General features: G+C 42.8%; 1 protein-coding gene across 3 annotated transcripts in view; it reads right to left on the bottom strand.

Moving 5' to 3' along the window:
- Positions 1-877: 877 nt before the first annotated feature.
- Positions 878-13,423, bottom strand: part of LOC110534482 (vascular endothelial growth factor C) — a 50,218-nt gene continuing 37,672 nt past the window's right edge. Inside the window, exons 5-7 of one of the 3 annotated variants that reach the window (XM_021619353.3) lie at positions 12,167-12,279; positions 5,850-6,240; positions 878-2,178 (exon numbers count right to left, since the gene is read on the bottom strand). In XM_021619353.3, coding sequence (XP_021475028.3) covers positions 2,067-2,178; positions 5,850-6,240; positions 12,167-12,279 — 616 coding nt within the window. In that variant the 3' untranslated portion in view covers positions 878-2,066. Of the gene's footprint in view, positions 2,179-5,849; positions 6,241-7,259; positions 10,710-12,166; positions 12,280-13,423 lie in introns of those variants that run through there. The other 2 variants (XM_090187585.1, XM_090187586.1) reach the window with 2 other exon arrangements.

Raw genomic sequence — 13,423 nt, 5'->3', positions numbered from 1 at the left:
AAGAGTCTGGGTGGAAGATAAAGAGTCTGGATAAAGTGTAACAGAGAGTGAATAGTTGGAGGTAATGGAGGTAAAGTGCTCCAGATGTTTTACACTGGTGAAGTGAACAATGATTAAGGGGTGAGGGTTGGGGGTTCAAGAGGACAAGGGCCCACCTGGTGTGTAAATAAGAAAGAGGTGAAGCTCTGTTTAACTGGGGAGACCAGCAATAAGCCCCTTTCTACCTCTCACCCCTCCCCTCCCAATGGAACTATGAATGTATGGCATTATTCGGGGGCTATGCACTTTGAAATACTTTATAATGTAATTAGCGGTACCTTTAGTAGTTGAGGCAGGCCCAAAATGGGAATGTCCAGGAATATGGCATACACACACACACACACACACACACACACACACACACACACACACACACACACAGGCACAGACGCACAGCAACAAAAAAACATACACGTCACACTAACACTGAAACATTGGCGTGGGACAAGAGCAGCAAATGATTTACTATATTTACAGTGCTCAGACGAAAAGTGTGCGTGAATATCAGGTGGACCCAGGCCAGTTCCAAAGCTCATAAATACACATTTATTAAGTGCCATCTGTGGTCTTTCACATACCAACCCGGTGGCTAGCTTGCATATCCATGTCAAGATTAAAGCGTTCCAACTCTCCAGTTGAAATAAGCCAAAACCCACAGTCCATCTATCTTGCCTTCTTTCATTGCCCTTCCGCCCAAACGCTTTTCTGCGTCCATTTCTAGTTTCTCTACACACAAGACAAAAGACAGGACAAGTAAAAAGGAACAATTTGCTTCCACATAATCTTTCAACAGTCAGTTACATCAGTCCAAACACTGAACTCAGAATAGCTGTGCGTCTTGCGAAATTGGTGATTTATTTTCCAGTAGAAAAACATAGGAACAATACATATACAGTTGACGTAGAAAATGACCATGACATACTTCAACACTATAACAAGAACTCGACCTGCTCTTGTTTAAACCCATACGGCGTGAGCACCTTAGAAACATCTTAGTAACCAATTGTCCTTAGACCGTTGTCTCTTTCATGGTAGACTTTGAAACATTAATTCACTTGTCCAATGAGTTTTGGTCAGACGATTAGGAGCATTCTCATACTGGTCTTCATACTGCTGTACTGTAGATTGGATATCCTTGTCCATTTGGCTGATTAGGGTTTTCTATAGTAGTAGTATTCATTCATTGACAAGGCAGGATACATGTATTAGTTCACGGTATCCCTTCCTTGGAGGTCTCCTACTGGTGACATACATTCATAGGATATCCTCATCATGTCATAAAATGGGCCAAACCTGGGAAAACTTGTGGCCCTATCATCATGATCCTAGAACTGAGAGTCCAATGTTAGTGTTGCTGGTGAGGTGGTTTGACCAAAGATAAAAGTGACATATAGTATATTGTCAAGTATCTAACATACATGTGTATGCTGTGGATGGCAGTTCAGAAATGACATGCTATTTTGCGTTAATTCATAATGGAAATTTAAATGACGTTTTTTTGTTGCGTAAATATAGCCTGCCATAAGATCATAATTGTAAGATACGTGTGTACAATAGTTATTTACAATCAGTAACTCCAATTCAATATGATAAACTAGATTAGAAATAAGTTAACAATATACAACTTTAATTTTAAAGAGGCATCACATGATACACACATATTGATCACAGTGTATTTTCTTGGAAAGATTGAAATGGCAATAGGCAACGAGGTGGCAAACATTTAGTGGCAATAAATTATATCATCAATATCTGACATACGAATAACAAACAAATACAAAATTGCTCCCCATCCTTCAGTCTTTTCATTAGATCCTCTCATGATATTTGGGGTTCACATCAATATGTCCATAATATGTCCCAAGTGCCACTTTATAATTCCAAAGTAGCCCACAAACTCGGTGTCCTTTCAACCATTTCCCGACCTAGGTCCAGGCTAGGTACTTCTCCACACGATTGCGGCTAGCATAATAGATTCTAATCGTTATAATCGGTTAGCAGGTCAGCTGCATAATGTGAACTCAAAGTTAATCCTGTCTTCTCCAGTATGTTGGTACGCACCGGCAGACCTCCTCACTGAAGTAAAAACCTGATGCACAGCGCCGATTCCTCCGCACGTCACAAGGTGGTCCGTAGCAACTACAGTAGGGGAAGACAAAGACCATTCATGTTAAAGGGACATTTTAAAACAATTCATCATCTCCAGCACCACCCCAACATCAACATCAATTCCCCAACCTATGGGAAAATGTTGTGTTTCTATGTTTTGTAGTAAAAAAAGGAAGATGTGTTTCCAATGACATCATCGTCCAATTAGATGACTATTAGTAGACAATTAGTAGGCAAATAGTAGGCAATGCTCATAGTTGGTTAAAATCACATGATGCACACCGAAGATGTCATTGAAAACACTTACGTCCCTCTATATATTTTACTACAAAACACAGAAATGCGCCATTTTCAGACATGTTAAGGTTGGGGTGGTACTGGAGAGGATGAATATGAAGTTGCATTTTTTTAAATTTCCCTTTAAATCATGTAATGTGCAGGAGTTTTAACAATATGTATAAAGACACATTTTTATTACTCAATTCTGGCATACTCTGTCTTTTAATATTTGTCCTATTAGGTACAACCTCTGACTCAGTATATGTCAATGGTATGGCATGGATATAAGGAAGTCCCTCAGGTGTCTGACAAAAACTCCCTCAGTTGGGGTCGAAATCAATAACACACATTTTCTTTGGGAAATTAACCTTTTAAAAACAGGAATCAACGAAAACAGATTCTCTTCTATCGGCCGTGTTCCCGACATTGGATCCTTACTGCAGATGGATAGTCATAAATCATATTAACGTGGTTTTACAAGGGGTCACCGAAGTGGGTTGTGGGTTGTTCCTTCAGGCAGGGGGAACTAGCAGTTAACTTACAGCAGTGAGGCAGTGAAACCTTTTATTTGCCAGTGAAATATGTTGTACTGTAACCAATGAACACCAAGCCCTTAACGAGGGCTCATATTGACTAACTGGCACTGGTTTAAGACCACAGGAGCAGAACTGGCAGCGTAACCTGAGTGAGATCACTGGGCAGCCCTTATTCCAGTGTTTTTATCGCAGTGTAATGTGCAGGACTGCAAGTTCATTTACAACCCTGGGCGGATTTGTGTTCACAGGACTTCTCTCCTTGCAGACTTCTAAAAATAAAGCAGTTGTCAGCTTTGAAATTAAAATGATTTATGTCCAATTTGTGTGTGAGGGCATCTGGAAAATGAACATGTATGACTACCAGTCATGCGATCTCATGTCACCAACATATATACACTAAAGGTATGTGGACACTTGCTCGTCGAACATCTCATTCCAAAGTCACGGGCATTCATATGGAGTTGGTCCCCCCTTTGCTGCTATAACAGCCTCCACTCTTCTGGGAAGGCTTTCCATTAGATGTTGGAACATTGCGTGGACTTGCTTCCATTCAGCCACAAGAGCATTAGTGAGGTCGGGCCTGGTTAAGCCTGGTTCGCAGTCGTCGTTCCAATTCTTCCAAAAGGTCTTTGATGGGGTTGAGGTCAGGGCTCTGTGTAGGCCAGTCAAGTTCTTCCACACTGATCTCGACAAACCATTTCTGTATTGACCTCACTTTGTGCACTGGGGCATTGTCTTTTTAAAATTGTATTTTATTCTTTTTTTTTTACCCCTTTTTCTCCCCAATTTCATGGTATCCAATTGTTTTAGCTACTATCTTGTCTCATTGCTACAACTCCCGTACGGGCTCGGGAGAGACGAAGGTTGAAAGTCATGCGTCCTCCAATACACAACCCAACCTAGCCGCACTGCTTCTTAACACAGTGCGCATCCAACCCGGAAGCCAGCCGCACCAATGTGTCGGAGGAAACACCGTGCACCTGGCAACCTTGGTTAGCGTGCACTGCGCCCGGCCCACCACAGGAGTCGCTGTGGCACAATGAGACAAGGACATCCCTACCGGCCAAGCCCTCCCTAACCCGGACAACGCTATGCCAATTGTGCGTCACCACACGGACCTCCTGGTTGCGGCCGGTTACGACAGAGCCTGGGCGCGAACCCAGAGTCTCTGATGGCACAGCTGGCGCTGCAGCGCCCTTAACCACTGCGCCACCCGGGAGGCCGCACTGGGGCATTGTCATGCTGAAACAGGAAAGGGCCTTCCCAAAACTGTTGCCACAAAGTGTGAGGCACAGAATTGTCTAGAAAGTCATTGTATGCTGTAGCGTTAAGATTTCCCTTCACTGAAACTAAGGGGCCTAGCCCAAACCATGAAATACAGCCCCAGACCATTATTCCTCCTCCACCAAACTTTACAGGTGGCACTATTCATTCGGACAGGTAGCCTTTTCCTGGAATCCACCAAACCCAGATTCATCCGTAGGACTGCCAGATGATGAAGTGTGATTCATGACTCCAGAGAACATGTTTCCACTCCTCCATAGGCGGCGAGTCTTACACCACTCCAGCCGACGCCTGGCATGGTGATCTTAGCCTTGTGTGCAGCTGCTCGGCCATTGAAACACATTTCATGAAGCTCCCGACGAACAGTTTGTGTGCTGACATTGCTTCCAGAGGCAGTTTTGAACTCGGTAGTGAGGGTTGCAACCAGGGACAGAGGATTTTTACTCGGTACACGCTTCACCACTTGACGGTCCTGTTCTGTGAGCTTATGTGGCCTACCACTTTGCTTCTAGATGTTTCCATTGCACAATAACAGCACTTACAATTAACCGGGGCAGAAATTTGACGAACTGACTTGTTGGAAAGGTGGCATCCTATGACGGTGCCACGTTGAAAGTCACTGAGCTCTTAAGTACGGGCCATTCTACTGACAATGTTTGTCTGTGGAGATTACATGGCTGTGTGTTCAATTTTATACACATGCCAGCAACGAGTGTGGCTGAGATAGCCGAATCCACAAATTTGAAGGGGCGTCCACATACTTTTGGCAATGTAGTCTATATAGTATAGCAGTTCATATGAGTTTCCCTGTGTGCAAATAGACATGTTTTTGAGTCCTCAATTGTAGTCATCAGTTAACATAATTCATATATTCCAGTGGTTTGCTGACATAATAACTCTTCACGTTCTATTTGAGCCCGTCATTCTAGCTTTGTTGGCGTCAGTGATAGAACACGCCACAGCTCTGGATGTGCGGCCGCATACATTCTCTTCGTTACCCAGAGTCTGGAAGCATGGCTCTGCTACACACCAGCTGGAGAGGGTTAGTCTTACACAGGCCATGTCATTTTAGGGTTTGGCAAACACAGCTGTGGTACAGCCTTGTGGCTTCGCGGCATGGATCTAACAGGACTTCTACCTAGGCTGCGTCCCAAATGGCACCCTGTTCCCTATTTAGTGCACTTCTTTGGCCAAGAGCCCTATGCCCTAGTCTCGTCTCCAGTAGAGTACTGGGATCAACTGGAACTGGAATGCCATTAATAAGTCAGGAACGCTCCAAACCACACTCTCCTCTAAGTCACTTAGTCTCTTCTTTCCACATTGCTCAACGGAGGAGATGTTCATCCCCCCCTTCAGTCCTTCGTCTTGACTGGCTACCTGAATTACCAATGACTATGCTAATGTATATGGTCTGCTATGGAAATATGCTCTGAAAAGACCTGAAAAGGCTGTCCCGGTAGCAATTTGGAATGTCATCATCATCCCTATCCTCCATTCTTTACCTTTCTCCATGTTGTCCTCCTCCTCCTTTTCAACAATCCTTCTCATCCATCCTCACCATCACCATCATCATCATCATCATCATCATCAAGCTGTATTTACCTGCAGGTGGCCTGGTGGAACCTTTTGCCTTTCAGGAAGCACCTGTTGGGTGACTCGTTGCACTCGCAGGCACATTTGGTGCGGTTGAGCGGCTGGTGCTTGGGGCACGTCCTGGCGCAGGAGCACTGGCACGTGTCTTTATTGAAAAGCTGGTGCGGCCTACAGGACGATGGGAGCTTCTTACACACACACTGGCACGTGTCTTTATTGAAAAGCTGGTGTGGCCCACAGGACGATGGGAGCGTCTTACACACACACTGGCACGTGTTCTTATCCAGGTAGCGGTGGGGTCCGCATGCGCCCGAGGCCCGGAGCTGTCGCCTGCAAACACACTGACACGTCTCCTCGTCCAACTCCTTATCTGACCCGCAGACATCCATTTCAAACGAGTCTAGAGAGATACAGAGGAGGAGATTAGATTGGAATTATACTGAACAAAAATATAAACACAACATGCAACCATTTCAAAGATTTTACTGAGTTACTGTTCATAGGAAATTAGTCAACTGAAATAAATTCATTAGGTCCTAATCTATGGATTTCACATGACTGTTGGTCACAGACCTTTAAAAAAAAAGGTAGGGGTGTGGATCAGAAAACCAGTCAGTATCTGGTGTGGATCAGAAAACCAGTCAGTATCTGGTGTGACCACCGTTTGCCTCATGCAGCACAAACCATCTCCTTCGCATAGAGTTGATCAGGCTGTTGATTGTGGCCTGTGGAATGTTGTCCCATTCCTCTCCAATGGCTGTGAGAAGTTGCTGGTAATTCGGCGGGAACTGGAACACGCTGTCGTACACGTCGATCCACAGCATCTCAAACAAGCTCAATGGGTGACATGTCCGGTGAGTAGGCACATTTTCAGCTTCCAGGAATTGTGTACAGATCAGGCTGAAACATGAGGTGATGGCGGTGGATGAATGGAATGACAATGGGCCTCAGGATATCATCACGGTATCTCTGTGCATTCAAATTGCCATTGATAAAATGCAATTGCGTTTGTTGTCCGTAGCTTATGCCTGCCCATACCATAACCCAACAGAGTGCCCCAATGCCATAGGGCACTCTGTTCACAACGTTGACATGAGCAACGACCTCATACACGTGGTCTGCGGTTGTGAGGTCGGTTGGATGTACTGCCAAATTCTCTAAAACAACATTGGAGGTGGCTTATTGTAGAGAAATGAACATTCAATTATCTGGCAACAGCTCTAGTTTACATTCCTGCAGTCAGAACCTGAGACATCTGTGGCATTGTGTTGTGTGACAAAACTGCACATTTTAGAGTGACCTTCTACAGCTTGTTGACATGCCACACCTGTCAAGTGGATGGATTATCTTGGCAAAGGAGAAATACTCACTAACATGAAAATAAACAAATTTGTGCAAAGAAATGTGAGAGAAATAAGCTTTTTATGCATAATATTATGGAACATTTTTGGGATCTTTTATTTCAGCTCATGAAACATGGGACATGTTGCACTTATATTTTTGTTCAGTGTACATTACAAAACTTTATTGCCCATTAGGTTTGCACAAAATTGAAAATTGGCTTTGGCACTCTTGGCATTGAAAGGATAAAAACAGACATAAAAACATACATTAAAAGCATAAAAACATTCACATTACACACATTTAGCATTTCCATGTCAGTTCACCATATTCTTATTGAGAGACCAGGGTTGAGGTCAGTTATATTTCCATTCAGTCAATTCAGGAGGCGCTTCCTGAATCGGAATGGAATTGACCCCAACCCAGGAAGAGGCAGGATGTGATCTGATCTGAACACATGCAGGTGTTCTAAAGACAGATGTGTTTTATATCCCTGGTTGCTATCATTTGTGAGTTGTCAGCACTTGTTAACAGATTGTGAAATGTTCTATTTTCGGCTAGTCGTCTGTGTGGAGACGTTGATGTTGTAACCCCCTGGATCGGATGGTATGGAACACTTTTCTCAAGAGCTTACAGATGTAGGATCTTAATTTGATCACCCTCTTGTTGCAGGAAATTCCCTGTACAGCAGGAAATGCAAACTCGTAATGTATTCAAGGTTTTAAAAGCTTCTAAAGTTTGTAATTCCCACTTAAAAATGTCCGACTTAATTTGCCCTAACTAAAAATGTATCAACCTCTATATTTGCTGTTGCTGCAGGATTATTTTCCTGCTGTGAGAAACTGGTCAAATTTAGATCCTGTATCTGTACATATGAAGAACATACCAGTATTCTGCAGACTTGAAAGCTAGAGAGGTTGTTTGACATCACAGCAGCAAACTATTGGAGATAGATTGAATAGAATGAGCATTCCTGCCCTAAATTCCTCACAATATATTTTACCCCCAGTGGAGCAAACAGATGTTTTCTTTACAACACGGGCGAATAAACAAATGGGATATCTTCCAGATAGAGAGAGAGAGAGATTTGGCTGCAGTCAGGAACTAAATTCCTGTCGTTTCTGTGTTTATGTGTTTGCTGATGAACAGACCCAGATTGCGATGGCAACGCGTGGAGATGTTTACCACAGCGAGGTTTTCCAACCCTAACACATTAATGGACTGTTTGCTTGCATATGGGGCTGTTGTGGTGCTTCAGACAAAGAGAAAAATACATTTCCACTTTGAACAAACTATCAATTCATAATTCATGAGCCTTTAGTGATTGATGCTATTCAATAACACATCCGAAAATTGGTCAAGTATCCCTTATGGGGTATGCTTGAATATGCATAATGTTGCACTGTGGTTTATCATGAATCATGAATCAATGTCAGTTGTCAATTATTGAGTTGCATTTACAGTAAATCATTCATCAAGTTTGGCTTGATTTGGAACGGTCCAACAACTGCGCAATCTGAAAATAATCACCACATTTTCAGTGGCATCCAAGTCAACTTTTTTCTTTTAACAGTTTTTCACAGAAGATTGACACTGTGCCCGCTGACGTCGACCGCAATTAACGATGTGTCGACGGTGTCTCTGTGATTTTGGTCATCGTCAGGGAGGTAGTGTACTGTAGTTAATGGAGCTAGAAAGGTCTCTCACGGATCTCCAGCTCCTCTGTCTTGGGTAGAGATCATTATAAGCCAATGTTCTGCTTATCTGAAGAGATAAGACAGAGAGACAGGCGGGAGTAAGGATCTAGCTGACATCCAAACTCTGGTTGATTTGCAGAGGGAGTCACCCATAACTACCATTACTTATGTGACTTATGAGATCACCACAAACCTTGAGACGTGGTAGAAAAAAATTAATAAACGTTCATTACCTCTTCACACACGCTCTCTCTTCTCTTCTCTTTCTTTCTCTCGCTCTACCTTACTCTCACTCTCATTTTCTCTCACTCTCACTCAATCACTCACTCTCTTCATGCAAGAGGATGTGACCGCAGAGAAATAGGAGCGAGAGCCCTCTATTAGTCATTAGTGACAACCCTGATGCAGTCGAACCAATGTCAAAAAAAAAACCCAGGTCTAGCTACCTCACCTCCCTCTGTGAATGATACCGCACTCTAGATGATGGTTAAATCCGGACGGACATTAACCACGGCACAATGACGTATCTGTCTCCCTTAAATCAAAGTCCTAATCCCCTATAGGAGTAATGACCCCAACTGTATATTAAACAGGCGCTATAACTGTCCAGCTCTAAGGTTTTGGTGTCTGTTCCTCTGAAGACTTCAGTTGGTGTTTCATACTGACCTGGGGAGCCTCTGACTGCATAGCGGAGGCATTCTATTCCATGGTTGCGTCTCAAATGTGGCCATTTGGGATAAACTGTCCCTGTGAGCGGAGTAGAGCAGAGCACGCACCTCTAAGCTTCTTGATCTACCTCTGATTGGGCCTGTCAAAGTTGATTAGTGTGAAGAGGAAACCCAAATCAGCTCTGCTGCTCTCATATGACTATTGCTATCGAGTCCTCCCGTTGAATTAGTCGTCTGTAATGTGGAAGATATAGGCCTAGCTAAATGTTTCTTTGGGTTCCATCAAATTGTAGAACATGGCAATGGGGTTGAATGATAATCAATGAGAAATTCAATGAATTGTCAGCCAGTAAATGTCATTGTATGACTGGACAATAAACCTACAGATGACCAACACCTTTAATCTGGCAACTGCATGATAAAGCTGTGCTTTGATCATAAAGTCAATATCAGCTGATGAAAAAGGGTGATCCCCCCCCATTAAACCAAATCTTGATGGCTCGATGTTCCCAATTTACCCAGACGCTTTTTAATATGAGTAAGTAAACTTTGAAGCCAAGGTCTGTTAAGAGAGATTAACTTTCATGCAACAACAGAGTTGTTTGATTGGCTTCCTGCTTTCAGTGCTTCATAAACATTTTGTGGCTGGGGTAGAGAGGCGCGAGCCATGGGTTTCGTCCCAAAGGGCACCCTATTCCCTACATAGTCCACTATGGGTCCTGGTCAAAAGTAGTGCACTATAAAGGGAATAGGGTTGCATTTGGGACGAAGCCATGGAATCCAGTGCTCTGGGATTCTTTTTGAATTCTTCTGTCTCTCATTTGTTCTCTCTACTGCGTAGCCACGTCTACTGAAAAACAACTGCCATGTTGTGTTTTCATAGTGACAACTCACTGGGTGCTTTCAACATCTGCCTTAGAGAAAAAGTGGACTTGGGTTGTAAATAGTGTATGGGGATCACGGGTACGTTCTCGCGTCACATTGAGTGGAGTGGAATGAGTTGTTCTCTTGTTGGTGAGTTGTTGAAGAGACTCAAGTGCTGGTCTGTGTCTCTGTGAGGATTTTGAGGGCTGTTGTAGAAAACCAAGAGCACATTGTCCTTCTCTGTGTCCGTTTTAGTTTCTTTATGATACTCTAGCATCATCGCTTCACTCTGTCACAGTCTTGTAAGAGAACATTAAAAGACAGTTAAATCGTGCACAACACATTCTCTTGACTCCACATTTCAATCCATACCACAACTAGGACACCCTCAGAACAGCCTATCTTAGTAATATTGAACTCAAAGAGAAACATAATTCACCACATTAAGAGGTAATTCAGTCTAATAAGCAGTAATTCAGCCTAATAACCAGTAGCTAATTCAGTCTAATAAGCGGTAATTCAGTCTTATACGCAGTAGCTAATTCAGTCTGATAAGCGGTAATTCAGTCTAATAAACTGTAATTCAGCCTAATAAGCAGTAGCTAATTCCGTCTGATAAGAGGTAATTCAGTCTAATACGCAATAGCTAATTCAGTCTGATAAATGGTAATTCAGCCTAATAAGCAGTAGCTAATTCAGTCTAATAAGAGGTAATTCAGTCTAATACGTAGTAGCTAATTCAGTCTGATAAACGGTAATTCAGTCTAATAAGCAGTAGCTAATTCAGTCTAATAAGAGGTAATTCAGTCTAATAAGCAGTAGCTATTTCAGTCTGATAAACGGTAATTCAGTCTCATAAGCAGTAGCTAATTCAGTCTGATAAACGGTAATTCAGCCTAATAAGCAGTAACTAATTCAGTCTAATAAGAGGTAATTCAGTCTAATAAGAGGTAATTCAGTCTCATAAGCAGTAGCTATTTCAGTCTGATAAACGGTAATTCAGTCTAATAAGCAGTAGCTAATTCAGTCTAATAAGAGGTAATTCAGTCTAATACGCAGTAGCTATTTCAGTCTGATAAACGGTAATTCAGTCTAATAAGCAGTAGCTAATTTAGTCTGATAAGCGGTAATTCAGTCTAATAAGAGGTAATTCAGTCTACTACGCAGTACCTAATTCAGTCTGATAAGCGGTAATTCAGTCTAATGAGCGGTAATTCAGTCTAATACGCAGTAGCTAATTCAGCCTGATAAGCAGTGGCTAATTCAGTCTGATAAGCAGTGGCTAATTCAGTCTGATAAGCGGTATTTCAGTCTAATAAGTGGTAGTTAATTCAGTCTAATAACCAGTAGCTCATTCAGTCTAATAAGCTGTATTTCAGACTAATAAACTGTAATTCAGTCTATTAACAGGTAATTAAGTCTAATAAGCAGTAGCTAATTCAGTCTAATAAGCAGCAATTCAGTCTAATATGTGTTAATTTAATCTAATAAATGGTAATTCAGCTTAATAAGCGGTAGCTAATTCAGTCGAAAAACGATAATCCAGTCTAATAAGCGGTAATTCACTCTAATAAGTGGTAATTCAGTCTAATTAGCTGTAGTTCAGTCTAATAAGCTGTAATTCAGTCTAATAAGCGGTAGCTAATTCAGTCTAATAAGCGGTGATTCAGTCTAATAAGTGGTAATTCAGTCTAATAAGCGGTAATTCAGTTGTGCAACAAGTGCAGTATCAGCATCAGTACGAGGGCCTACTCACCCGAGTGTTGTATCTGGGGCGGGGGAGGGGTGTCACGTTGCACCGCCATACATCTGCACAAGCGGTTGCTCCAGCTGTGGTTCTTTGGGCAGGTTTTATTGGCTACCAGACATCTGTAAGGGGAAAACAGTATTAGAAGAGGAGGAAACCGACAGACAGAGGCTGTTGACCAGAGCCATATGGGCCCTGGTCAAAAGTAGTGCACTATATAGGGAATAGGGTGCCATTTGGGTGCCAGTAGCTGGAGAGGGAATTCCTCACTTCATCGACATTCATTAACCTGGCCCAAACGACACTAAGCTATGTAGCATTTGATGTTGTTTTGGTTGTTGGATGAAATGTGACAGGGCTGGACTGATAGTGCTGTTTTAAGGGTTTTCAGCACATCTATCTTAGAGTGAGAGTGAATAAGCCAATTGGGTCTGATGACATGAAACATTTCTGCCCCCTTAAAGATAAGAGGGATGCTGATTGGCTGAGTTTAGACAAACAACCATCAAAGAGAGAGGACTCTCGGGAAGACAATGGAAAGCAATGGAAAAAAAGTAAGAAGAATATATTTGGTAGCCTAGTAAACATTGGTTAGCATTGGTAAGACCCTTCACTTTAGATTAGAGCTGCATTCACCTCTTCTTGAGCTTCCTTCCACTCCACATAGTAATACTTTAGAACGTAGCACTTCAATCGCCCTTGGATCTGTCAACGAAGATGATCATTTAGGGGGAGGAAAGTGAAAAGGATCAAAACCGGAGACACTGTCTGTCGCTATAACTCGAAGCACATGGTGAGGCTGGCACACACGCCACATGATTCTGATTCTGACTCTCTCTCTCTCTCTCTCTCTCTCTCTCTCTCTCTCTCCCTCCCTACTCACACACTTTCCATTGACAAAACACATTCGACAAATGACTGACCATCGTGGCCAGCGTGTTTCACACGCACATCTGACACTTGCCAGACCAATATGGGTCTATTTAGTTTTGACATTTCTGATATCATCCACTTCGAAGCCCAGTGCTTTGCTTTTTCTCATACTGTTACACATTAGGCTAGACCACTGCTGAGAGTCCAGTTGAAATCACATACTGGCAACCGACCCACACGGACTTTATCAGAGCCAGTGTCAGCTCCATCCATCTGCCTTGTTGCTCTGAGACAAACGCGCGGCTCGTGCTACAGTACAACCGCTGGCCAGTGGAAGCACGGCCGCATTCCAAGCTAAACTTGATTCTGGCTGCTTTAACTGCTGTGAAAGAA

Source organism: Oncorhynchus mykiss, chromosome 10, assembly GCF_057628025.1.
Source record: "Oncorhynchus mykiss isolate SJ-2025 chromosome 10, ASM5762802v1, whole genome shotgun sequence".
Classification (NCBI taxonomy): domain Eukaryota; kingdom Metazoa; phylum Chordata; class Actinopteri; order Salmoniformes; family Salmonidae; genus Oncorhynchus; species Oncorhynchus mykiss.
Note: the sequence above shows the minus strand (reverse complement) of the source record. Positions and strands in the feature narration are given on the sequence as shown.